Raw genomic sequence first — 27,595 nt, forward strand, 5'->3', positions numbered from 1 at the left:
TCCAGAACATCTAGGAAGTTGCCATAACATTTCCAAAGTATTTAGATCTTCTGAACGATCGAATTTTTTTTTTAATTCTCATGAACTTTTCTGAACTTTTCAGAACTCCTCCGAAATCGGTAACTTTGTTTTTAAAATCAGTTTCGGAAAGTTCTTAGAAGTTTTGGGGACAGCAAATTTATTTGACAGATCCGGGATTTTCAGAGGAACATCAAACGGGAGCGGGACGTTTCGCCGAAGGACGTTTCGTTGAAGGACGTTACGCCGAAGGAAGTTTCACCGAAGGAAGTTTCGCCAAAGGACGTTTCACCAAAGGACGTTTCGCCGAAGGACGTTTCGCTGAAGGACGTTTCGCCGAAGGACGTTTCGCCGAAGGACGTTTTGCCATAGGAATCCGAAGAACGTTTCGCCAAAGGACGTTTCGCCGAAGGATGTTTCGCCGAAGGACGTTTCGCCGAAGGACGTTACGCCGAAGGAAGTTTCACCGAAGGAAGTTTCGCCAAAGGACGTTTCACCAAAGGACGTTTCGCCGAAGGACGTTTCGCTGAAGGACGTTTCGCCGAAGGACGTTTCGCCGCAGGACGTTTCGCCGAAAGATGTTTCGCCGAAGGACGTTTCTACTGTTTTGAACTTTTCTCAAAGCACAGTAAATTTTGAAATCAGTCTCGAAAAAAGTTTAAGAAGGTTTGATTTTTTCAACCTGGCAAGCTATTCCAATGCAATACTTCCTTTTTTTAATATGAGCAGTTCCTTTGAGTTATACTGATTTCAGAAAATTTTTGTATTACATTTTTAGAAATGTTTCCTTCTTTTCTTTCGAGTTTTATTGATTTAGTTATTTTCTAAATAATCAATATTTTTGATTTCTAGAAATGATTCCTCCTTTAAAACATGACCAGTTCTTTCAATTTGATTCTTGATTAAAATTCGGAGAAATGACCCATTCGGTGAAATGTCCTTCGGCGAAACGTCCTTCGGCGAAATGACACAGCCCCGTTTTTTAATCAGATTCGAAAAGTTCTTAAAAGGTTCGCTGACAGCAAATATATTTGAGAGATCCGGGATTTTCAGAGGAACATCAAATCTCTTTATGAAATTTCAGGAATATGCACAAATGTTTGGAATTATCAGATTGAATACGAATTGTACTGAAATTAATGAACCTGTTTTAAAATACTGTTAGCTTGAAATATACCGTAGGGAAGTTTTTCGATAATTCCAGAACAGTATTTATAACTGTGCTACTCAAGTACCGACGATGTGTTTGAAACAGTTCTATCGATGTTTACCGCACTTAAGTTGTTATCTGAAGGGAGGAATCCAGTCGTAAGTTTGGAAATTGCAGCTATTGTTACCTCTACCACGGTATGTGCTCCTGTCATCGTCGACTTGACGATCTCGAGGGACACGGGTAGGGTAGATGCTGCTACTGTACCTTTCGACCAATGGCAGTAATTGATGGTATGCTCCCATCCAGACGATGACAGGAGCACATACCGTGGTAGAGTTAACAATAGCTGCAATTTCCAAACCTACGACTGGATGCCTTCCTTCAGATAACAACTTAAGTGCGGTAAAAATGGATAGAACTGTTTCAAACACATCGTCGGTACTTGAGCGTGTCGGTGATCATCTCTTTTTGCCAGTGGTGGCGGGGAGAATACCCCTCACCATCCTTCCCCAACGGGGGAGTTTGGTAAAGAGAGATGATCAATCCGATTTGTACCTTCCTAAAGTTGTCCTTGCTCGCTTTCTACTCTCTATATGCAATTTTCACACTACCGTACTCTAACGGAACTATCAATTCTATACTTTCATCTCCTCATCTATCGTATAAAAATTACCACTTTAGTCTGTTATTTGAAATTAGCATCCTCAACTAGGGACATACTGTCAAATACTGGGTAGTGTTGAAATCTGGATGACGTGTAGGGACTGGAAATCGATGTCTGACCCCATGCTGAAATTCAATTTCCCTCTTGGCAACTCTCCCTCCGATGTACATAATCCTTTTGTAGGAACCACGGTTGGCACTATTGCGACCGTGAAAATTATGAAATTTTCGATCTGAAGTGCTCAAACGGTTCCAAATCACAAAATTTAAACTCATTTGGTAAGAAACTGACGTGGCACAAACCGTTTGAAGTTTGTATTGAAATTACTATGGGAAAACCAAACTTTTTGTTCATAGACTTTCAACCATTTACCATAATGCACTGTTTGAAAGTTGTATAACTATTCTTATGTGAAATTTTCTCAGTTACACTTTTGAAGAATACTATTTCTCTGTAAACGTAAAATTAAATAGTTATTAATTGTTTTAGAGATTGATAATCTTATGACATGATCAAGCAGCTGTTTTATGGGCAACACTGTATTCTGCACTGTGACATAGTAGCCATGGTTTTTGTGGTCAATTTTACGTGCCAGAAACAGCAATATTGCCTGCTGAACAGTTGATTGAGTATAATCATAAGACATCAGTGACTTGAATCATTAATAACTTTGGTTCCTAAAATTCGATCGAAGAGTAGTCTTGAGCAAATTTGTAGCTGAGCAAATTTCCTACATGCAGAGCTATTATTTTTAGAAGCAGAGTGAAATGGTGAATTTTGAGATATTTGATTTTCCCATAGTAATTTCCAAATAAACTTCATAAGGTTTGTGCCAAGTCAGTTTCTTAATAAATGAGTTCAAATGTTAGGAAGCTAATCAGGACCCAATTTGAAATTTCAAATTTTGCATCAGTATATTGTGCACACTCATTCCACTTTCAAGAGCCGTCCCATCACATGACCTTTTCGGCAACTAAAAACTGGATTCTCGTCTCCCATCCGCAGAGGGATGAAAGTGCGACCACACGTGTTGCTACGGTAACGATGGGATGGTCAAGTTGATCGTTTTATTAAACACTTTAAACTTGCATCGTCGTCGTCGCCGTCGCCGTCAACGGCGACGATTTAAATGCGATCGAGTGCAAGCCGTGTGTGGCCGGCCCCACCAGGGTACTTGAACAACAACCACAACAACAACAATACATAAGTTCCTATATCAGTTCATCGTGTCGGTCTGATTTGTTGTTTTGCGATAAGATCTCTTACAATACTTTGTGCTGGAGCAAAGGAAATCTCCGATTTGATCTACACGGCGGGTGGCACTGCTCAGAACGAAGGACTTGAAGGCGAGGGCTTACTTATGCTAAATGATCATTGTGCCAAAAACTTACCGGTACATCCATTCTTCTTCTGCTTCGGTTCGACGGAGCTCTGCTATCCGGCAATTCTTTCTGCCTCCATTTTAGCAACGCCACAGCACTCTGCAATGAAACAAAAATCGAAGGTTGTCTACTAGTGTCACGCTGTTGAATGTTGGGCGATAATGCCAGCCGCGATGCTTGATTTCCTCCTGTCGTTACTAACAAGTAGCTAGCTCATCACACTAGTTCAGTTCACTATGACGATTCTCGTCTTCACACTGCTGTTCTCGCGTTTATTAAAATTAAGCGAAGAGTCACGTTTGTTCACACAACATACATGTGTTCTTCATTAACTAAACGGCAGTCAATTAGAGAAATGGCAATCATTTAGAGGGACTGTAGCTGGGGATCATTTTCAATGATACTAATAACCTTTCAAGGTCCTTTCCGATTAGTTCGCAATTTAGTGGCTCTTCATATAATAAAGAACAAAATGCTCGAGGGCACAAAGCTTCAGTGCACAGCATTCTGGCACCGCCTATGGATATCCATTTCAACAAACGGCTTGCAATTACGATATTTGAAATTTTAACCACAGCATCACAGATAGCTCCAGAAAGCAGGTGGGTGGAAGGTCTATCCCAAAAACAGACTAACCGCCAGTGAGATTGACTAATGAACACATTACCATAATTAGTCATCGGACAGATTTTGATCAAGGCACGGCGGATTTCGGGTCCGTATATGGCAGCGCGGAGGGCCAGAGGTTTCGGAATCAGATCGCATTTGAATAGTGTGGGAACAGTTCAACACTGCGCCGGACACGATGCGGGAGTAGCTGCGTGTAGATTTGTATCAATTACATAAATCAACAAGTCGGTGGGCACACCTAGGACTGAAACTAAAGCGCTTGGTTCGCAGGGCTTATTTAGGAGAAAGTGAAACCAAAAAACCTATGATTGACATGCTATCTTTATCATTCTACACTTCTAAAACCAGACAAAGTCTTCAATGCAACTGCGGAGTCATTATCAGTTCCCAGAATTGGTGCAGCTGTTGACGTAAATCATCGCTGAAAGTCGGAAACACACCTGCTTCCTGGGCCTGATGAACTTGCTCCAGGATCTGTTGCTTCAGTTCAACCGGCAGCAGCCTGTCAAAATACTCACGAAGCTTGTTGCGAAGTTCGTCGGAAAATCTAGGCCGCTGGCCATGAATTGCGCCAACCTGTCGAAGTTCGCTCTTGACCTGTTCACGAAGTTCCGTCGGCAGGTAGTTCAAGAAAAGCTCCAGCTGATCCCGATGTGCTTCCTTAAGCTGATCAAAGTGCTCCCGAATCTTCTCGCGGAGTTCCTCCGGGGCACGTGGACGTTCACCGTTGACCAAAGCCTGCTGCAGAACCACACCGACTTCCAGGCGAAGATCTTCCGGTAGCATTGCCATGAAGCGATCCAAGCGCTCCATGTGAACTCCCTTCAAGCCCTGGAAATGCTGACGAATCTTCTCCCTTAGCTCTTCCGATGCGTGTGGACGTTCTCCGTTGACCAGAGGCTTCCTCAGCAACTCCTCCACTTCCACTCGCAATTCTTCCGACAACAAACCCAAGAACCTATTCAACCGTTGTCTCCGGTCATCTTTCACAGCAGCAAAGTGCTCCCGAATTTTGTTCCTCAGCTCCTCGGAAGCCTTTGGAAACTCTCCGTTGGCAGCCGAATTCTCCAGGAGTGCTTCCACCTCTTGCTGTAGGTTTTCCGGCAACATCGACATGAACCGGTTCAATTTTTCTTGGTGTTGCTGCTTCAAATCGGCCATGTGCTCTCGGATCTGATCGCGAACTTGGTCTGGAATCTGCGGACGCTCCCCATTGGCTACGGCGGTCCGGACGGATTCTTCAATTTCCAGGCGGAGGTCTTCCGGAAGCATCGATAGGAAGTGGTCCAAACGCTGTAGGCGGAATTCTTCCCGGGTTGGTCGCTGATGAGGATAGGCGGTGGCCATGGTCACGGCCAATGTTGTTATCAAAAGTGTTGAGAGCTTCATTGTTACTACTGCTAGCGAACTGTTTGTGCAAGTGATGTCGGTTCGAACTGTCAGAGGAGTTTTTATACAAGATGAGTCGAGTGATGGTCGTTATCATTTGTCTGGGGCAATTAGTGAATGGCTTTTTGATGTTACATACATTTGTCGATCTACCGGTTGATATGAGTCATGTTGGTGGGAAAGTTTGTTTGTTGTTCAAGTGGAAAGTGGGTTTTCTGAAATTGTCCAGGAATACCGGGACAAGCTGAATCACTGTTCGGTTGATAACAGAATTAGAGAGGGTTTTTGTTTGATTTGATCAAATTGAAGTGACCTTCCCTTAAGCTGTTCATTTAGGTGTTCTAGACTTGACGTGAAGGTCCTGGACGTGTACTTGAGTCCATCTGATGATTTCCTTGTTTTTTTGGCTAGTCCTTCACTTTGCAGGAAAAATATCAGAGATATAAGGCCTGCCTTGGGAAAAAACACAGTTCGAATTTACAGAGTTTTGGTTGGACGACATTTAAAATTTGGGAAACACAGAGGAACAAACTAGACCATTGACATTGAGTTAACTTATTGACTAATCCGAACAAGGCAGAGCTCCACCGTGGAAGGTGGTTCCTCCGTCCGGTAGAGATGCCCCGACTGCCGAAAGGAAGGAATCAAACATTGAAAAACAATCCAGCGTCCTTCAGGAAAAAGATCAGGGTAGCCAGGATCGAAGGTTCGTCGCCCAGTATGACGCTGATATTCCCCGAAAGGCCGTTGTGTTGCCGCACGAGCTCGTACTTTGGACACACGTAGAGGATGTGCTCGACGGTGGCTGGAATATAACAGACGACGTAGGGCTTGCAGAAAAATCCTCCACCGAAATCGTGTGAGAGCTGGGTGTGACCTGTACGAAGCCTGGAGACGACTCGTTGCTCCTTCAGGTTCCCACGGCCCTTCTATGGACGCGTGCTCTCCTTGATGTTCCTTAGAAGCGATCCTTGGTTTGCCTTGTATTCTTTGGAGTTCTGTGGATTTGGGCCGGAAGACTGATACTGGTTGAACACATATAGTAGCTCTTCTATAGTAGCTCTTCTATAGTAGCTCTTCTATAGTAGCTCTTCTCTAGAGTTCCTAAAATCTTCCAGATCATAGATCGGGCTTACAATTCTCGTAATTTTGCTGAAATTCTTGGAAATTTCACGAACTTCACATAACTTCTGAAAAGATGTAAATTTCTATAGAATATTCAAGACTGTCTTAATTTCCCTTAAATTCTTTGAACTTGTCTTAAATTCTCTGGGCTATCCGAAATTCCGTGAACTTCCCTGATTTTCACGAAACTTTTTAAAATTTCCCACAATTTTCCTGGATCTGTGTGGAAGTCAGATCAGGAACCACAACATGGCTCGCTCAGCGGTTGACATGGTGCAATTAGGACACTAACACTCGAAAAAAAAAAAAAACTCGGTGGAGTACTCGTTTAATAAAACTAAAGTCAACTCTCCCTTACTCGATGTTTTGCCTAACCCTGAAGTTATTGGGCATCATCCTTGAAATCTTCTGCCCATACACTGAAGACATTTGGATTTGATCTAGAAATATTGTAGACATCCATCTAGAAATCTCTTGAACATGCTCTAAACATATTTTAAACTCCAAACTAATCACCAAGCCTGCTTATTGCCCACTAATCAGAGTTTTTGCAATATAAGGTTAATATGGGGGATAAATTGGGGTTCATCAACTAAACTTTTTTTAGAAATCCTGAGGATATGCCCTTGATATTTTTTTAACTGATACTGTTCTTTAAATCTACCTTTGAAGTCCTTTGGACGTGCCTATCATCCTGAAAGACTTCAATACTTGCAGTGGACGTTGTATGGATCTTCACCGGAAGTCCTCTGTATCTTCCCTGGAAGTCCTTTGGATCTTCCTGAAAGTCTTTTTGATCGCCCCTGGAAGTGCTCTCGATCTTCCCTGGAAGTCGTCTGTGCATTCTATATAAGTGCTCTGAACCACTCTCGTAATTCTAGCGGGTTTTTGTTACGTTTTATCTAATTGACCTTGGAGTTCATCATCAGAAACTTTGCGGGACTTGCTCTTGAAGATTGTCTTAGTGTCTGCCCTTGAAGTTCTACGGACATGCCAGTAATGTTAAATAATTGAACTGACACTGGAAGCCTACTAAACTTGCCTTGAAAGTGCTTTGAACTTTGGACTGCATGGTTAGAAAGTTCTTTGAAGATCTATCCTGGAAGTTTAGTAGAATTGCCCTGAAAGTCCTCTGGATCTTCCATGGAAGTCCTTCCGATCTTTACTGGAAGTCCCTCCGATCTTCCCCGGAAGTCCTCTGGATCGTCCCCCGAAGTCCTCTGGATCTTCTCCGGAAGACCTCTGGATCTACCCCCGAAGTCCTCTGGATCTTCCCCAGAAAACCTCTATGCATCATATACAAGTGCTCTGAGCCACTCTCATAAGTCTAACGATTTATATTTTGCGTTTTATCTAATTGGCCTTGGAGTTCATCATTTGAAATTTACTTGGTAGCCCCAAGGGCTTGCTCTAAAAGTTTGTTGTGACTGTGACTGCCAGAATGTTTAGTCATTGGACTGACCCTGGAACCTACTAAGCTTGCCTTGAAAGTGCTTTGAACTTGTACAGGTCCCGAGGTTCAATGAAGAGCTGCCCTGATCCTCTAGACCTGCCTTCGAAACCTGCTTCTGGATCTCCCTTGGAAGTTCTCTGGATCTCCCTTGGAAGTCCTCTGGATCTCCTTTGGAAGTCCTCTTTATCTCCCTTGGAAGTCTCTCTCATAAGTCTAACGATTTATATTTTGCGTTTTATCTAATTAGCATTGGAGTTTGATTTGTGACTGCCAGAATGTTTAGTCACTGGACTGATCCTGGGACCTACTAAACTTGCCTTAAATGTGCTTTGAACTTGTACTAGTCCCGAAGTTCGATGAAGAGCTACCCTGAAAGTCCTCTAGACCTGCGCTGGAAGTTTTCTGAATCTCTCTTGGAAGTCCTCTGGATCTCCCTTGGATGTCCTCTGGATCTCCCTTCGAAGACCTCTGGATCTCCTTTGGAAGTCCTCTGGATCTCCTTTGGAAGTCCTCTGGATCTCCCTTGGAAGTCCTCTGGATCTCCATTGGAAGTCCTCTTGATCTCCCTTGGAAGTCCTCTGAATCTCTTTTGGAAGTCCTCTGGATCTCCTTTGGAAGTCCTCTGGATCTGCCCTGGAAGTCATCTGGATCTTCTCTGGAAGTCCTCTGGATCTTCCCTGGAAGTCCTCTAGATGTGTCCTGGAAGTCCTCTTGATCTTTCTTGGAAGTCCTCTGCCTGTGTCCTCTGAGCTGTTCTCATAAGTGGTTTTTCCATGAAGGCCTCTGGATCTGCCCTTGAAGCTCTACGAAATTCCTCGGGATGTTGAATCACTGTACGGATTCTAAAAGCCCTCTTAACTTGCCTTTGCAGTCCTTCGAACTAGTACTGGAAGTCCTCTGTAGATGATCAGGAAGTTCGTTGAAGATTTTCCCTGTAAGTCTAGTGGATTTTTTCTGAAAGTTCTCTAGACTTTCTCAGGAAGTCCTCTGGACCTGTAGGTTCCATAGACATTCCTTGGAAGTCCTTCTTCTTATTCTTCTTCTTGTTCTTCCTCGCTAATAGCTATGAGCTAATGGCGTGATCTCAACTTAGAGTTCTAGATGCACGTCCACAGTTATTAATTGAGAGCTTTCGATGCTTGTACCATTTCTGCATTAATATAATTGTGTTACAAGTTAAATCAAACTATATGCCTAGGGAAGTCGAGAAATTTTTCAACCCGAAAAATTCCTATACCGGACCGGGAATCGAACCCAGCCGCCTCCAGCATGGCATTGCTTTGTAGCTGCACCTTTACCGACTGAGCCAAGGGAGACCCTAACCTTGGAAGTCCTCTGAGCTCTGAATTGACTCTAGAAGTCTCCTGGATGTGTCTAGGAAGTCCTCTGAACATGTTCTGGATGTCCTCTATATTAGCTCTAAAAGTGGTCTGACCTACTCTATGAGTTTAACGATTTTTGTTAGGTTGTATGTACTTGACCTTAGAGTTCATCATCAGAAATTTTCTTAGAGACCCCGAGGACTTACTATTGAAATATTTCTGACATTCCTATGAAGACTCTAGATATACCCTTAAAGTTCTACAAACATGCCCGGGATGTTGAATCATTGGACTGACCCTGGATACCCTCTAGACTTGCCTTGAAAGTCAATAGGTTATGGGCGACAAGCTAAAAGAAGTAGTTGCTCATGGAATTGTTCAATTTTCCGGAAGTGGCTACGATACTTGGAAGTTCAGGTATACCTCGAAGCCTCGAATGTGTGGGATGTTCCAGCGGTAGCTGCAGAAGCGGTCAAGTTTCACTGCTAGTCGGACGAGTACTTAGAATGTATCCGGGAGAAATCTACAACGAAGGAAATGTGGAAAGCCCCGCTCGTTTTCAATTGAGTGAAGGAACGTCACTGCGAGCCCATCTTTTGAAGTTTGAGGACCTTGTTCGGCAACTCCGAGTGGCAGGTTCAAAACTTGAAGTATGCGATGTCTGTACAGCACTTAGTTTAACTTTTCCGGGGTCATATGACCCCCTCTTGACTTCCCTCGAGAACCTACCGGAGAATGAGTTGACCTACGAACAGAGGTCAAAGCTTCGAAGAGAAACCTACAGCATTTTCTCGAGAGTTTCATAAGAAGCAAAGAAGCGAGAAGTTTAGCAGAAAATGTCACGTCTGTGGCAAAAGGGGTCGCATGAAGAAAGATTTCCAGAAGAAGATCAACGCTGTTGTAGAAGAAACCGGAGGTGTTTGAAACATTTCAAGGGTTTGAAGCCATGTCGACAGCGGCCTGTGGAACGAAGATTTCGAAGCTCACAGTAGATCAAGGGCGTGAATATTGCTCGGGCAATCAGAAGAAGCCCTACAAGACCAAGGGAGCGGCACCTGTGGTGTAGTGGTAAGCGTGATTACCTCTCACCTCAGCAGGCCTGGGTTCAATCCCAGTCGGCGCCAACGGGATGTTCTGAGGCATAACATCTCTGATCACGGAGGGAAGTAAAGCCGTTGGTCTCCGGTCCATGAGTTGATGGGTCGATAGGTAGGGTCCAGGTGTGGGAGCTGCCTCCCTGGCATCGGTAGCATTGGTGCTCAGCACGGAAAACAAGCTCGACGAATCCAGATCGAACCAACAGTAGCTTAGGCGCCGCAGCAAAACGGGGTTGCAGAGAGATTTAACAGAACTAAAATGTTGATAGGATCCAAAGCACCAAAGTCGGTGTGGTGTAGAACCGTGTTGACGGCTGTTTTCTTCGCAAGCCGGAGCCCAACTTCTGCATTATCAAATAGTCACACACCAGTTGAACTGTGGTTCAGGAAGAAACCTAGCCTTGAGAAGGTACGTGTTTTCGGATGTCAAGCCTATGCGTAGGGGCCGAACCAACATCGGAAGAAGCTGGACGCGAAGAGCCGTGAGCTGCTGATGGTCAGATGTGCACCAAATGGTTACCGAATATGGGACAAGAACAACAATCGTGATTGCTCGTGACGTCAAGTTTTATAGATCATCGACGATACCGTTTTGGACGATCCATTAGACGATGATGATCAAGTCTTGACCGATGATGAGATTGAAGATGAAGATCCACCGGAACCAGATAACTCTACGCTCCCTTCGCATTTAGATCTGGACGTAACTTCCGGCCTACCTGTCGAACCGTTCAAGAGGCATAGCGAACGGAAGCGCAAATTTCCGAGTAAGTTACTTGACTATCTTACTGGTTTTAGAGCAACTGCTGTGGATTGTGTCTCCTCGTCAGATGTTCCCAAAACGTGCACTGAAATTGCCATTCGTGACGACCGCGTAATGACTGTGGTACCAGGCGGTAAGCGAAGAGCTCAACTCCATGACAACTGAATGGTGTGAAGTCACACAGAATGAAGTGGGTGTTCCGGCTCAAGAAGGACGAGACTGGACGACAAGTCCAACACAAGGCACGACTGTTAATGAAGGGCTTCCTTCAACGCCCTGAAAGCGAAATCTGGCAGCGTATGCAAGCTACAGAGGTCACTGTAAGGTTTGAAACAACGTTTCAACTCAACGCTGCTGAAACTGGGATTTTATCGATCCAGACATGATTACTGCCCCTTTGTCTGATGATTAAATCTACCTGGTGCTTTACGTGGATGATCTATTAATAGTTGGAAGAAACCTTAGAACAATTGAAGCACTGAAGCACCGTCTTGCCGAAGAGTTCAGAATGACCGATTGCGGTGAAGCAAAGTTTTTCTTGGGAATACGACTCAACTACGATCAGGAGCAAGGTGTACTGACGCTGTCACAAGAAGTTACTGCCATCAAGATTCTGGAGAAGTTTGGAATGTTGGACTGCAATTCCACCAAAGCGCAATGGAGAAAGGACTTCAGCTGAGCCGTGAGGGAGATCATACCATCAAGCCATATCGGGAGCTAGTGGGTAGTTTGATGTATCAAATGCTATGTGTTCGCCCAGTCAGCTATATGGGGTGGTTTCAGCAAACAACAATGGATAATCACTGGCAAACACTGGAGCGGATTTGCAGATACCTGAAGGGAACAAACGACATAGGTCTACACTTCAAGAGGAATGAAGATAGCAGATCACTTGTCGGATTCGTATATGCAGACTGGGCAACTGATATAGAAGACCGCAAGTCAGTCACGAGTTTCATGTTTAAGGTGTATGGCTCAACGGTGTATTGAGCCAGCCGCAAACAGCCGGACATCTAGAAGACCTCAACGCCAATACATCAACAGATCCTGTCATACTATACGAAGATAACCGAGGATAGGACAAGCCAAGAATGCTGAATCGAAGCGGATTAAGCACATCGACATCAAGCACCATTTCATCAAGGATCATATGGCTGATGGGACCTTCAAATTAGAACCAATTTCTACAGCTGAGCAACAGTCCGATCTCTTCACAAAAGCTTTGGATGTTTCACGGTTCCAATCAGGGCCCAACCAAGTCACTTTCAATCGAAAATCGTCAAGCGACGACGAAGCTGTCAACCATCACTTTCAATTGAAACTCATTCTGTCTTCTCTATGAGCAGATCCCCTTCAACATCAACAAGACCACTTTTGATCAGTTTTCATGCAGTTTGTTTTGGCTTGACTGGTGTTCATTACGTCTTTCATTGTCTAAAGAACTTACTTTCGCAGTGAAGCATAGCTGTTCGATTCAAATTCGCGTAGTTTTTCTGAATTTTGTTAATTCTATATAGAGCTGGAATTAGGGCCTAACAGCTTTTGTAAACAACGACTTCTCTTGATGATTTCTAGAAATTCAAGGCTCGTCCACGCAAACCAACATCCTCATCGGGTAGGGAAAGACTTTCCCTATCCGATGGTTAGGTTGGTCTGCGTGAACGTGCCTTGAATTCCTAGAAATCATCGATAGAAGTCATTGTTTACAAAAGCTGTTACGCCCTAATTACAGCTCTATCTAGAATTGTTCATTTATGCAAAGACCTGTGCCCGAGGATGCCACATTTATCATTGTAGAGTTGTTTGTTTACCCATCAATATGGGTATTTTTTTAAATCGTGGTGACGTCTAGAGCCTGGAAAGCAATGACCGACGCCATTTGAAATCCAAGACGGTGGCATCCGGTTTATGGGTATTTTTGGAATGGGCGTGACGTTCAAAATTCAAAAATTGATATGCGACGCCTTTTTTTTAAATTCAAGATGATGGCTTTCAGTTAAAAAAGGGAAAATTCTGTCAGATACCCATTGATATACACTCTTAAATAAATCACATAACCAGTGGAAAATATCCTTGTGAATTTCACATAACTTTCATGTGATGCAATAATTGGAAATTGCTATGTGATATTCATATAACAATCATTATTTTTGTTATTGGAAAAATATTATGTGCGTTCCTAATAGAAACTAAGTGAAAACTTTTCCAGTGTAGCTATTTTTGAAAAGGGATGACGTCCAGAGGCTGAAAATTGATATCTGACTCCATTTTTAAATCCAAGATGGTGGCTTCTGATTTCAGGAAAAGCGGGAAATACTGCCAAATACCCATCAATATGGGTATTTTTGGAATTGTCGTGACGTTTAGAGGCCGGAAATCGATATCTGAAGACATTTTTTAAAAGTAAGATGGCGGCTTAAGATTTCAGAAAAAAGTGGGAAATACTGATGCAGACCTATAAATATGGGTATTTTTGGAATCGGCATCCCAACAAACAATTTTAGCTGCAGCTTAGCTTATACAGGCAAAAATTAGCTGCATAAGGCAAATTTTGGCTGTATAAGCTAATCTGCAGCTAAAATTGTTTGTTGGGATGACGCCTAAAGATCGAAATTTGATAAACAACGCAATTTTAAAATCCAAGATGGCGGCTTCTGATTTCAGAAAAAGTGGGAATACTGTCAAATACCCATTAATATAGGTATTTATTTTAATCAGGGTGACGTCTAGAGGCTGAACATCGATATCCGACGACATTTTGAAATGAAAGATGGCAGCTTCCGATCTCAGAAAAAGTGGGAAATACTTATGCCGACCCATCAATATGGGTATTTTTGGAATCGGCATGACGCATAGAGTTCGAAAATTGATAAACGACGTCATTTTAAAATCCAAGATGGCGGCTTCCGTCGTATGAAAAAGTGAGAAATTCGGTCAAATACTCATCAATATTGATATTTTTGGAATCGGAATGACGTCTTGAGGCTGGAAATCAACGTCCGAGCCATTTTAAAATCCAAGATGGCGGCTTCCGATTTCAGAAAACGTGGTAAATACTGTCGAATACCCATCAAAATGGGTATTTTTTTAATCGGGGTGACGTCTAGAGGCTGAAAATCGATATCTGACTCCATTTTGGAATCCAAGATGGCAGCTTCCAATCTCAGAAAAAGTGGGAAATACTTATGTCGACCCATCAATATTGGTATTTTGGAATCGGGGTGATGTCCAGAGATTGTAAATAGATATGCGACGCCATTTTGAAATCCAGGATGGTGGATTCCAATTTCAGAAAACGTGGGAAATACTGTTGAATACCAATCAATATGGGTATTTTTGGAATCTGCATGACGCCTTAAGATCGAAAATTGATAAACGATGCCATTTTAAAATCCAAGATGGTGGTTTCCGATTTCAGAAAAAAATTTGAAGTTCTGTTAAATACCCATCAATGTTGGTATTTTTTGGAATCGACATGTCGTCTAGAGGCCGGAAATCGATGTCCAACGCCCTTTTGAAATCCAAGGTGGCGGCTTCTGATTTCAGAAAAAGTGGGAATACTATCAAATTCCCATCAATATTGTTTTTTTTTTTTTGGAATCGGGATGACGTCTAGAGGCCGGAAATCGATGACCGACTCTATTTTGAAATCCAAGATGGCGGCTTCCGATTTCAGAAAAAGTGAGAAGTACTGTCAAAAACCCATCAATATTAGTATTTTTTGGAATCGGCATATCGTCTAGGGGCCGGAAATCGATGTCCGACGGCATTTTGAAATCCAAGATGGCAGCATCCAATCTCAGAAAAAGTGGAAAATATTTATGCTGACCTATCAATATGAGTATTTTGGAAACGGGGTGATGTCTAGAGATTTAAATAGATATGCGACGCGATTTTTAAATCCATGACGGTAGCTTCCGGTTTAAGAAAAAGTGGTCAATTCTATCAAATCCCCAGACATACGGTTTTTTTTAAATCAATGTAACGTCTAGAAACCGAAAATCGATATCCGACGCCATTTTGAAATCCAAGACAGCAGCCTTCGGTTTGAGGAAAAGAGTCAAATACCCAAGGGGTAGGTTACACCGCACACCAATCTTGGGTTGAAACCGGTGCGGAACATTGTTGATGATCGACTGTAGAGGCTTATAAATGTAACTTCTGATGAGTTGCAGCATTATTTGAATTAATGGTATCAATGGGGTCTGATTAACTGCCTCTTTCTCTTGATCTCACTACAGAACCTACACTTCGTATTTAGATCTATTAGTAAACTGCTGGTCTGAGTTTCTCCGGTATATTCAATTAGAGGATATTCCTGAATATACAGTCAAACTGCACGTAATGTTGTGAACAACTTGAATGACAGTTGTCCAGCAGTGCTTCTATTTTATTAACAACAATCCAATGCCTACGAGATTGTGCCGAAGGTGTGTCGATGGATGTGCCCAAGCTGTGCCGAATATAATTTCGTCTCAATGTGCTAAGTGACTTATCCTTGCAAATACCTTTAAAATAAAAAGGGCATTTTCTGGTTTCAGAATAAGTGGGAAATACTGTCAAATACCTCATCATTGTAACGTATAGAGGTCAGAAACCGATGTTTGACGCCATTTTGGTTCGGAAAAAGTGTGAAATACTGCCAAATACAGATCAATGTGGCTATTTTTGGAATCAGGGTAACATCTAGAGCCTGGAAATCGATGTCCAATAAAATCTCTAAATTCAAGATGGTGCCTTCAGATTTCAGAAGAAGTGTCTAATACCCTACAAATGTCGTCGTTTTCAACATCTACGCGTCAACCCTGTTCTGAAACTACCAATATCTTAGGGTATTTGACACTTTTGGTGAAACCTGATGGCCACTATAATGGATTTCAAAATGACGTCGGATATCGATTTTCAGCATCTACCCGTCGTCCCTGTTCCAAAAATTCCCAAATTGATTGGTATTCGACAGTATTTCCCACGTTTTCTGAAATTGGAATCCACCATCCTGGATTTCAAAATGGCGTCGCATATCTATTTACAAACTCTGGACATCAACCCGATTCCAAAATACCCATATTGATGGGTCGGCATAAGTATTTCCCACTTTTTCTGAGATCGGAAACTGCCATCTTGGATTCCAAAATGGAGTCAGACGTCACCCCGCTTAAATAAATACCCATTTTGATGGGTATTTGACAGTATTTCCCACGTTTTCTGAAATCGGAAGCCGCCATCTTGGATTTTAAAATGGCTCGGACGTCGATTTCCCGCCTCTAGACGTCATTCTGAATCCAAAAATACCAATATTGATATGTATTTGACATAATTTCTCACTTTTTCTTGTATCGGAAGCCGCCATCTTGGATTTTAAAATTGCGTTGTTTATCAAATTTCGATCTTTAGGCGTCATACCGATTCCAAAAATGGGGCGACTCTATCTAAGATGCAGGAAATGTTTTGCTTTGCTGTTGTGAGATGCACTCGCGCTCAATAGATAAAAACACGATTGATTATGATTTTGACGATTTCCTGCAAAAAAGTGGAGAGCGATGAGAGTAGATGGGCTTAGATGCAAGAGATGAAAAAAGATTTTCGTAGATTGATTCGCTAGTGTGAGATTTTTCGAGGTTTGACACTTCTGAACGGGTATTTGACACTTCTGAAAACCAGTGGTTACTATTTTGCATGCTTGGCATACACAGTTTTGGTCACGAACTGCTTATTTACTAATAACTTTGCACTCAGTTGACGAAGCATAGTTCTTTTTAAATAAACTGTATTTGATTTTGCGTTGCAAAAATGAAGTGAAAAATGCTCGCTGCACATCTCGGACTTTAAGTGTAAAATCATTGGTGTTTATTCAAACGTTAAGATTAACCTACTTTTTGCATATGACTATGACCCTAATCTTTAAATTACTTTAAAGAATAATCAATAAATTACTTCACGGAAAAACAAATTTCAACAACTGAGTGAAAAGTTATTAACAAATGAGCAATTTGTGTGTACAACTGTGCATGCCAAGCATGCTATCTTGGGTTCCAAAATGGCATCGAGTATCGATTTTCGGCATCTATGAACCCCATAGGGCTGTCCCTTGTAGTTTATTCTCGAATTTTCTCCACATCTCTAAATTTCTATTGACTTACGTTAAGTTCTCCAAATATTACTGGAATTTCGAGAACTTCTTAAATGTTCCTGGAGCTCATGTTTTATCATTTTTTTTTACTTGTAAAATTTGTTTATTCTTCAGAAAGTTTAAAAAGTAATTACAAAATAATTATTCAAACTTCGATATCTAATTCGAATTCTAATGAGGCTATGTCAATAACATTATTACACAACATAACAAAGGTGACATATTTTATGAACAATTTGAGTATTCTATGTCTTTTGGTTCTTTCTATGTTCCCCAGTTGAGGCCTTAATAGTTCTTCTATCGAGAGTGTACGCAATCCATTGAGTATAATCGTTATCTTCCGCTGCAGCAGCCTCCAAGCTGGCTCCACGCGTACGCATTCACTGAACTTGTGCTGCTGTGTTTCACAGGCAGCGTTACAGTGAAGGCAGTTTTCACCATCGGTTCTGTTCATTCGGTACATCAGTTTTCGGTGCTTAATTTTTCTGTTGACTAACAAGAATAAGGCACTTTGTTCACTTGAATTCAGCTGTCGCATGATTATATTTGTCCAGATTTGCCGCCAATTTGCTGCTGGATACTCACGAGTAACTTTGGGTGTTTCCGTTTGTTCGATGAAATGGTTATGAATACTATCGGCGGTAAGGTTTTGTTGGACTTGCGGAGGGAGTGTTGGGAGATTTAAAAGGATAAGTTTGAGGCAAGGACAATCTGCGGGGGGGGTGGGATTTTGGTGAGTGGACCTATAGAAGGGAACGGAAGCGATATCATTCACATGTCGATTAAGTAGCAGCGCCTTGCACTTTAAAGCTGGCAAGTGCAGTTTCAAGCCACCTGCTTCTCTGCTACGCGCGAGCTCTGTTGCATTGGAACTCTTGCTGCGATGCCTCGCCACAGAAAGGTTCCCATCGTAGAAGTCAGTTTTGCCGTATGAGCGGCAGTTAGTGTGAGAATGGATGCGAGATACCATATCTTTGATGTGATGAATGTGTTGAGCAGGATCACTTTTTGGTGCAAGGTGAGAGTACGGAGAGAGTGGAGATAAATCTGCCGAGAGAAGTGTTCACTCGGCTGTCGACAAAAGCAGGCCACTCTCGATGTGTGCTACGCGATCGTCTGTTTTCTCGGCAGCAACCATTGTGTGGTCCTCCTCATTGTTCTTCATCAGCAGTTCTTTCGGTCGATGTGTCGTTGACTTTAGAAAGCAACCGTTTCGTGATGAGTGTGTGAGTGCTGACCACGTTTTGCGTCCATTGCTGCAATGGACGCGCTCTGACCCTCGTTGGCGTACAACAATTTGCCATACAATGAAACCACTGGAAGCGGCTCAAGTTCTGATGGAGGAGGCTTTTTGGATAGCGGAAAATAAAGTGTTTATTGTGTTGTACCTTTTGGCTATAGTTTTAGTATTGGATAGTGACCAAGAATTCTCGGCTCTGTAAAGTTAATTCGATTGAGCCTTATCAAATAAATTAATAAACAAAAAAAAAATCTGTCGAGAGAATTTACCGACAAGCTCATCCCAGTTTAACTTGTTCATCAGCCGTATCGAGTTAGCGAAAGTCACGCCCAAAATACGAACGGTGTTTTCGTTCCGAAGCCAGTGACAAGACGTCAGTGTAGCCCACTGATATCGACGCAGATTTCTCTAGGCTCAGCCTTGCACCAGAGGCACGTTCGAAATGTTGAAATGTCTCACTTATCAGTTCCATTCTTGCCAGGCATGTGCTGATCACCGACACATCATCGGCATATGCAACAACGAGATCAGGTCCACATATCTCCTCGAGCCGCTTCATCAATGGGTGTAGATAGAGGACGAATAGATGCATGGAGAGTGGGTCCCCCTGGCGAACCGATCGCTCGATGGGGAATGCTTCCGAGAGATGCCCGTTTATCAACAGGCGAGAGGACGACAAATCTCCGGTTTTGCTTAGTAGATGAACGAGATTTGGATTGAACCCGAGCGAGCACATGTTACGAAAAAGAAACGACCGGTCCACTACGTCGAAAGCGTGACGGAGATCGAATGATGCCAGTAAACCACGTTGTTTACATTTGGTCAGTCGTGCGATTCGATCTTTCAAAGCAAGGGTAGCTTGAAATATATTCCGGCCGAAGTTAGAGCATTTTTGACTCTCGCTGACCACTCGGTGGGTACTCATCACGCTCTCCAGACGCTGTTTATGAAAACGAGAGAGGATTTTATAATCAAAGTTGAGTAATGAGATTGGTCTATAAGAGTGCGCTGAACGATCGTTTCTCTTCTTCTTCACAAGTACGATCACACCGTCAACAAAATCAGCTGGGAAGTTACCTGAAAGTGCCTCGTTTATTTTTTTTTAATAATTGCTTTATTTGTACAGGCTCAATTGAATAAACTTTACAGAGCCGAGTTATCGTTTTTAACTGCCTCGTTTATGACGAGTGTGATTTCTCTCCAGATGACATCGAAAGTTTTGAGATAGAACTCTCGTGGCAAAGAGTCTCCTCCGGGAGACTTGTTCGAGCTGCTAGTCTTGATGGCTGTGTATATATCAGCCGGAGTTATCTCATTCATACAGGACTCACTTACCGGGTCGTTTTCAGGGATCATTCTCTCGCATTCGAATGTGTCTGCTGCTGCTCTTTCCGTCTCACCCGCAGCGTATAGCGATTGGTAGAAGCTAAGCATGTGTCGTTCGATCGCACCAGGATCATCGATGAGTTGGTTATCGTTGTCTCACAGTTGTGTGATGGTTGTTTTTTTCCTACGCCTATCGCCCAGCTGGAACATTGAGATCGGTTCTCCAGAGATGAAGGACTCGTTTACGCGCATGAATGCTTGCGTGAAGCTGCGCTGAAGAGTCAACATTTTTGCTTTTACGCGATTTATTGTTGACAGCATCGCAGGGTTTTGGTAGTAGCCATCGTACGCTCGCCGTAATTCTCCATATAGGCGTTGGTGTTCCTGATGAAAATCGTCGAAAGCAACCTTTGATTTCCAACGAAAAAATGATTTTATTTTAGGCTTAGCGCACGACAGCCACCACTGCATCCATGAGGGGTAATTTCGACGCTGGCGGGTCCAGTATTGCCAGCGTACCTGGAACTCGTGAATGTTGTCTGTTGTCAACAGGTGTGGACGTAGCGACCAAAAACCACAACCAGGTTCGCGGCTTGATTGAAGAAGACAACTTCGCGTTGTTACGGCTTTATGGTCAGAAAAACAGCAAACATGCGCATCAGCTGTTCTCAACTGACTTCGTAGACCCTGGCTAACGTACATACGGTCTAGGCGAGAAGATGAGTTGTGTGTAATGTACGTGTAGCCCGGTATATTTGGACAGAGTTGTTCCCAAACATCGAGGAGCTGCAGCTGCTGTACGGTTGCGAGGAGAGCGGGGCTGTGATTGTATCCCGTTGCATCACGTTGCCGTAGAACACAGTTGAAATCGCCAGCTATCAATGTGTGCTCTGTGCGATGTCGGAGATAGTAAGCGAGAGTATTGATGAAGAAACGCTCCCTCTCCGCTCTAAGGGTCGTACCAGATGGAGCGTAAACGTTACATATTGTAGTGCAATCAGCCGTCCGTCTAAGCTCTTCTCGACTTTTGAGAATTTCAGGTGCTCTTTCAGCGCTATTGCCATCCCCCTTCGTGAGTGATCTACATTGCACACGACGTTGTAGCCAGGCAAGCTGAGTTCCTCGTTCTCTACTTCCTGCAATAGTGCGATGTCTATATCCATCGTTCGTAGAAAAGTTCGTAGTGCTTTGAGTTTTGTTGAGTTGGTGATGGTATTGATATTAATCGAGGTGATATTATAGCTGCTGAGATCCATTATAGTTCGTTGTCTACCTCCTCGTTCGCATCGTCATGTCGTTGCTTTTTGCCTGGAGGACGACCACCTCGGCGCTTGTAGCTTCCCGAAGTCGATGACCCATCTGTTTCCTTTCCATCGCTGGTTTGACGTGTGACCATTCTACTGATTGAACCTATCAAAGCCGGTGGTGCCATGAGAGTAGCACTTTGTTCGGCAAGGTTTGTTTTCGCCAGTTTCGGCTCGACAGGGTTGTGTGTGGACAGCTTCGGAGCAGTTAGCGCAGGTTGAGTTGCACTTGGTCTTTGGGTCAGTGGATTGATTCGTTGCTTTCCTCCCTCACCGGGCTTCGGTCCAAACGGTTTGACGAATGGTGTTTTCTGCGTCGTTGCAGAGGCTTTCGGGGCGGTTGGTTTCGGTCCCGGTTGTTTTGCCACATTGACATACGTGTAGGGGAGAATGGTATAGAACGCACCCCCTGGGCAGAACGCACCAGCTGACTTTCATTTGTGTTTTTCATGGCTTTTAAGTAACTTTTTTGTTGTCTTATCAAGCAGCACTTCTAGCATAGTATCTGAACTCAAAATCCTGCATGATAAATCCTAGAATTGGATTTAAAATTCCAAGAAAAACTCAAAATAAAATGAAAAAGTGCGTCTTACCCCGGGGGTGCGTTATGTACTGTTCTCCCCTACGTTTTTTGCATAAGCAATTTTTTGTTTTGTACACAAGAGATGCCATTGTGTACAAATTCGCTGCAATGGCGGCACGTTTGCAGCTGTCCGATATATGTCACACTCGTTGACTGACCGTCGATAGTGATGTAGCTTTCGATGTTGCGGTTCACCATCATGCGCGCGATGCGAGCGCCAGTCGGACGCCCAGCAAAGCGATATTTGCTATCCCATACATGATCGGTGACCGAGAGCACTTCACCGTAGGTGCAGAGAAATTCAGTAATTTGTTCGTTTGTGATACTTTCGGACAGGTCCGTCAGCTTCGCCTCAACCGCCCCGTCCTCCATTGTGATCCGAAGCTTATAGGTTTTGCCGTCTACTTCGGTCTCGTGCTTGTTGTCGTGTTCTGCTACAATTCTCTGCGCTAGCTCTAGGTTGACGACCTTCACAAAGGCGTATCCAAATACCTTACTTGGCTGGAGACGAAGAACTTCTTCGTATTGTAGACCCAATTCGGTAGCAACAAAGTCACGAAGTTCATCATAGGATGGTTTCTTCGGCACGTTCGAATAATCGATGCGAAACGTGTTTTCACGTCGAACACTCATCGCGGTGATAATCGCGACGAAAAGAACACGCGAAAACAACCACTAAAACGAGGCGAACCGAAAATTGCAAAAAAATATAGCTTGCGTGTGGCTTCCAGGGAAATAAAACGTCTGCTCCGCTTGGAAGTTGAGCGCTAGCTAAAATGTATTTGCGTTGCAAAAATGAAGTGAAAAATGCTCGCTGCACATCTCGGACTTTAAGTGTAAAAATCATTGGTGTTTATTCAAACGTTAAGATTAACCTACTCTTTGCATATGACTATGACCCTAATCTTTAAATTACTTTAAAGAATAATCAATAAATTACTTCAAAGAAAAACAAATTTCAACAACTGAGTGAAAAGTTATTAACAAATGAGCAATTTGTGTGTACAACTGTGCATGCCAAGCATGCTATCTTGGGTTCCAAAATGGCATCGAGTATCGATTTTCGGCATCTATCCCTTGAAGTTTTTTCTCGAATTTTGTCCACATCTCTAAATTTCTATTGACTTACGTTAAGTTCTCCAAATATTACTGGAATTTCGAGAAACTTCTTAAATGTTCCTGGAGCTCTTGTTTTAGCTAATGGAACAGCTTTGAAGTTCCCAAAGCTTCCACGAAGTTACCATATTTTCAAAATGATTTAAGAACTTTCCTTATGTTCCCGCAGCTTGTTCATTAAAGGGGGACACCTGTTGAGATCTCTAAAAAGTTTTTTTTTTTATAAAATTGTTTTAGAACATTAGAATAAAAATCACTAAAGAAAAAGAATACAGCGTATTCCTGTACAAACGAACGATAATCTCGAATGAAAGATGATGGCTCAGAAATTGATCTCACGCCATTTTGGAATTAGTCTTTGAAAGCCTAGCTCCAATGACATCTACAGATCCAGAAGTTTTGCAACAAGTCTTCGCAGGCCTTCCGATCATTTTCAGTGAACGTTCCTCATAAATTCATCACGAGATCAACTGACCTACAAAGATACCCGAACAGTAAGCAGTTCCGCAAATCCCTTCATCAGCAGGTCTTAATCCAGCCGACTTATGACAAATGACATCACCATCAACACGGATCCCACGCATGAATCGATAGCGGTGTGGTGCACACTAGCTCTCTCAATCCGCACCGCAAAGTGATTAATTGCAGAGTAACGGACAATTCTGGACCAACCATCCGAGGATCGGGAAAGAGCGCGCACAGGGCAGGTTTTGAAAAATGAACATGTCATCGGATCGGCACGCTTCGCTTTGGTCTTGGTGGTCCGGCCGCATCGACTCAGGCACAATCCTTCTCCTCTGTCTGTGCCGATTCTGAAGAATCCCGCTCGAGATGTAACTGGAGCAAATATTCGGGATGAGGGAGGAGAAGTAGGACGAATAAGATTTAATCTTAATTGAAACAATCATCTGCATTTAGAAAGGTTCATCGCTATACGGTTGCAGTGGGTGCCCCTAGCGGGAGGTGGTCGGATCGCGATATACGAACAACTTCCCATTGGAATAAGTAACATTTCTATTGCGAGAGAGACATACAGGCGAACGAATAGTGGTTCTAGTCACTGCCGGAGGATGTTCATATTATTTGCTTAAGTAATTACTTAAGTACCTCTCAATGTTGAATTGATATCATATTCCGTTGTTCTGCGAGTCAGAGCGAGCCAAGTGAGTCTAACGAGCGAGCGACCGTGCGGCGGATGATCCCAGCACGATTAGACCTTGGGTTATCTCACGCTCCGTGCTAACGATGATCCGCCAGTGGCGAGTGAGTTCACAGAAGCTGTACACGGTCACTTTATTTTATTAATCTATGGAAATCGATTCCGATGATGGGGATTTGGGATGTTGAGTGTTGAAACATTAATTCAAATGACCTTCACCGTTGAATCCGCATTTTTTTTTTCCATCCGATCGACACCCGAACTTGATGTTTGAATTCAAGCGTGTGTCAGCAATCGATGAGAATTAAGTTTTTTTAATTTTACATCGGTTGATATACTAAAAATCTTACGGTTACTAAGTTCGAGTCAAAATTTACACAATTTAACTTTCAATTTGGATGGTTTCTTCTTGGAGTTGATTGAATGTGGTTCAATGTCTCTCAAAGTAATTTGACGTTTAAATAAAAATTACCATCAAATTTGCTACGGTAGTTTACAATCGACATACTTTTTCCACAAGGCGAGGAACATGAAATCGATTAATAACATCCGTTCTATCCATAGTTCAAGTTTTATGAAGATTGATTAACCAATCCCCATCTATTTTCCAAAAACCACAAACTGCTGAGTCAACGGTGGCTATTTGTTTTTGCCATTAGAACTAATTACCTCACGGTGGTGGCAGCTGAGTCATCCACCAAACAGACACCATCAAGTTTTACGTTGACGTCGAAATCAATTAACCTCACACCCCCGTTATTGATCCATTTTTTTTATTTCAACTAAAGTACCGGAATTTGTAAGGCTTCCGAAATCTCACGTTCACGATATTTCTGCTAAACCGCACAAACCCAGCAAGCGTTGCCTGACGATAGACCACAGTCTACTCTGCGGAGGGGAGTGTCGTGTCGATTACCTGCCGTCGTCTTCGTCGCAGAGTGCACCCAAGGAACCGGTATTTTGCGATCGGATTCAACGCTATACGAATTCAATGCAATCGGATTCGGATCTAGAGCAATCGCGACGATGACGACGGCCACGAGTCGATTAGCGATTCCACTCGCCGCTGAGAAGGTGCAAATGAGCTGCTAATTTAGTGTATATGTCGTATGTCATATTACGCAGGTTGATTTCCTATGGTTGCGAAGTGAGTAATGGGAGTGACACGATTTGCGAAATTGGGTGCAATTTCAGGGGAATTGATTAAGAAAAGATTAGCATTATTTATCGATGAATTTGAGTGAATGGAACAGTTTTGAAGCATACAAATTGAAAGCGAGGTTAGCTTTTGCATGAACGTGGCGTACTTGTGAGACCTTGTTAGCTAGAGTGGGGCAGAGTGGGATTTTTGAAAAACCTAGACAGAGCTGGAATTAGCGCGTATCAGCTTTTGTAAACAATGACTTCTCTCGATGATTTCTAGGAAGCCAAGGCTCGCTCACTCAAATCACCGTCACCATCGGGTAGGGGAAGTCTTCCCCTTCCCGTTGGTTATGTTGGTTGGCCTGGGGGTGCCTTGAGTTTCGATAAATCATCGAGAGAAGTCATTGTTTACAAAAGCTGTTACGCCCTAATTCCACCTCTATCAAGAAACGTTCAAAACCATTAGATTGGGCTGCTTTGATTTTTTTTTTCAAGAGTTTGGAATTTCGGAGAATTCTCTTAAGAATTTTGAGAAGAATTTCAAATGAATTTAAAGGTAGAATTGCAAAACAATTCAAGGGAAAATTCCATGAGTTTATGAAACAAAATACTATGAAAAATTTGAGATGAAATTCTGGTACATTATTTAGAACATCTCAAGATAGCTCTGAAGAGAATTAGGATGAGAAATCGAAATGAGTACTATCGATAATTTCTTCGGCATTCTGAAGAGATTTGTTTTTCAATGTACCTCAGCTTCCTTTCCTCAGTCTGAATTATTTTCCTTGACAGTAGTTGCAGAAGCGAATTAGTATAAGCAAGAATAAAAATTTCATTACCATATGCAGCTAAATAGAATCATAATAAAGAATAAAAATAAGTATAAAAATCTAAAGATTATGCAAAAGTTACTCTGAGCAGCTTTTAAAAGGAATTCCGCGATGATTTCCAATGAAACACAATTCCGAAGAAGGTCAAAAAATGAGTATGATTCCAGCAGAATTGAATAACCTGGATTTTTTGAAGAATTTTCGACTTAAAATGGAAGAGAATCTCTAGAAACATTTCTAGAGAATACTGCGAAGATTCAAAGAGATATGTTTAATGTCAATTTAGAGTGCTCCAAGAATAAACTCATCGAAATTCTTATGAAAATTTAATGGAATTTTCAGAGGAGACATTGCAGAGACTTATGAGATCTTGTTAGTACAAGTAGAAAGTAAATTTCCCGGGAAATCACCGATTCCTGAATTTGCCAAATCCCGGGATTGCCGACTTTCCCGGGATAAGACGAATTAATATGCAAAACCTTGCCGAAACCTTCAATATAGCTATGGCAGATTATGCACGAGTACGGATTTTCGGATAAACTGACGCGATTGGTCAAGGCGACGATGGATCGAGTGTGATTTGCGTTGTTCGAGTATCGGGGACACTCTCATTCCAGTCTGACTAGCAGACACGATCGGACTATAGATACTATAGATTCCATAGATAAGCGGAGGCAAAGTTTAATGTAGCCAAACGAACTGTCAGTTAGTGCAGCCAAACGAGCATGACATCATCATGGGATCCGATAGGTGACGGCTTCGCGGTCGGTTGTTGTTTCACGTGCATCCGATGTTGATCTCATTTTGAGTGTTAATGTCGGAATTAAATAGTTAAATTGGTGATAAGTGATAGTTTTGCACCTAGGAATGCACAGGACGCTGAAGTTTTTGAGAAAATCAGTGCTTTCCGGTCATAATTCGTGTATTTTGCATCAGTTAGATTTACGATCCGCCATGTTTTTTTTCGTTCAGTTGCGCAGTGCCTTCATCAGATCGCGTGTGTTAATGTGTGTGTGCGTCGATGTCGCAAATGCAGCCATTATTGCTAGATCGATGTTTTTGAGGACTGAATACTACGAGGAATCAGCTAAGTTTCATATATATAACAACGTATGATTTTCAGCACCCCAAAATTCCAATGATTCGGTGTATTTATTCATGAAAGCGCGGGTTTAATTTTTCTCAATTTGATCAACTTGCAAATTGTTGTGCTACAGTATAAATATTTCTGAGGTTATTTGGTTGAGATGTGTGAGAATATTTTGATCTGTTGATCTTTTTAGCGAAGGAGAAGCGATGAGCGTTGTAAAAGTTTTGTGGTAGTGGTACACAGGGCTCACGGGATTGTTTTTTTTTGTCTCGCTCGCACGCGTATTGGAATCGTACATCCTGAACGAAAAAGTAAACTCGCGTTTTTCTGGACGTTTTGCCGGGGCTCTGAAGGGCCAAGCACATTAGATCCGGATCGGACGCGTTGCGGCAAAGTGACAGCTAAATCTATTGTCTAACTGTAAAATTTACGTCAACGCAACGCAAACGGATCTAATGTGGGTGGCCCTTGAGAGGGTTGTGATGTTCATTTTTATGGCAAGGGATGGTCGTGAAATCGGGATTTTGATATTTATTCGTGGCCGTCTTTTTATCGTATCAATGAAGGGTGGAAGTTTTTGCGCGTGAATTTTTGGAAAAAAATTTCAATATAGAGATTGCTTAAGTGTGACTGTATCAGTGATTGTTTTCATCGGGAAAATTTTCCGCTATGAAGTTT

At 42.6% G+C, this 27,595-nt stretch overlaps 1 protein-coding gene across 6 annotated transcripts in view; it reads right to left on the reverse strand.

Annotated features, from left to right (window-relative positions):
* The window catches only part of by (blistery), an 854,610-nt gene that overhangs the window by 450,819 nt on the left and 376,196 nt on the right, over nt 1–27,595 (reverse strand). For 5 of the 6 annotated variants that reach the window (XM_065239770.1, XM_065239771.1, XM_065239775.1 and 2 more), the window contains one exon: nt 3,227–3,316. The exons of the other annotated variant lie outside the window; for it this stretch is intronic. In XM_065239770.1, the coding sequence (XP_065095842.1) occupies nt 3,227–3,316 (90 nt within the window). The remainder of the gene's footprint in view (nt 1–3,226; nt 3,317–27,595) is intronic. 6 annotated transcript variants of the gene reach the window in all.

The sequence above is a fragment of the Ochlerotatus camptorhynchus genome, unplaced genomic scaffold (genome assembly GCF_037179485.1).
Source record: "Ochlerotatus camptorhynchus isolate MF236.1 unplaced genomic scaffold, CSIRO-AGI_Acam_v1.1 ptg000062l, whole genome shotgun sequence".
Lineage (NCBI taxonomy): Eukaryota > Metazoa > Arthropoda > Insecta > Diptera > Culicidae > Ochlerotatus > Ochlerotatus camptorhynchus.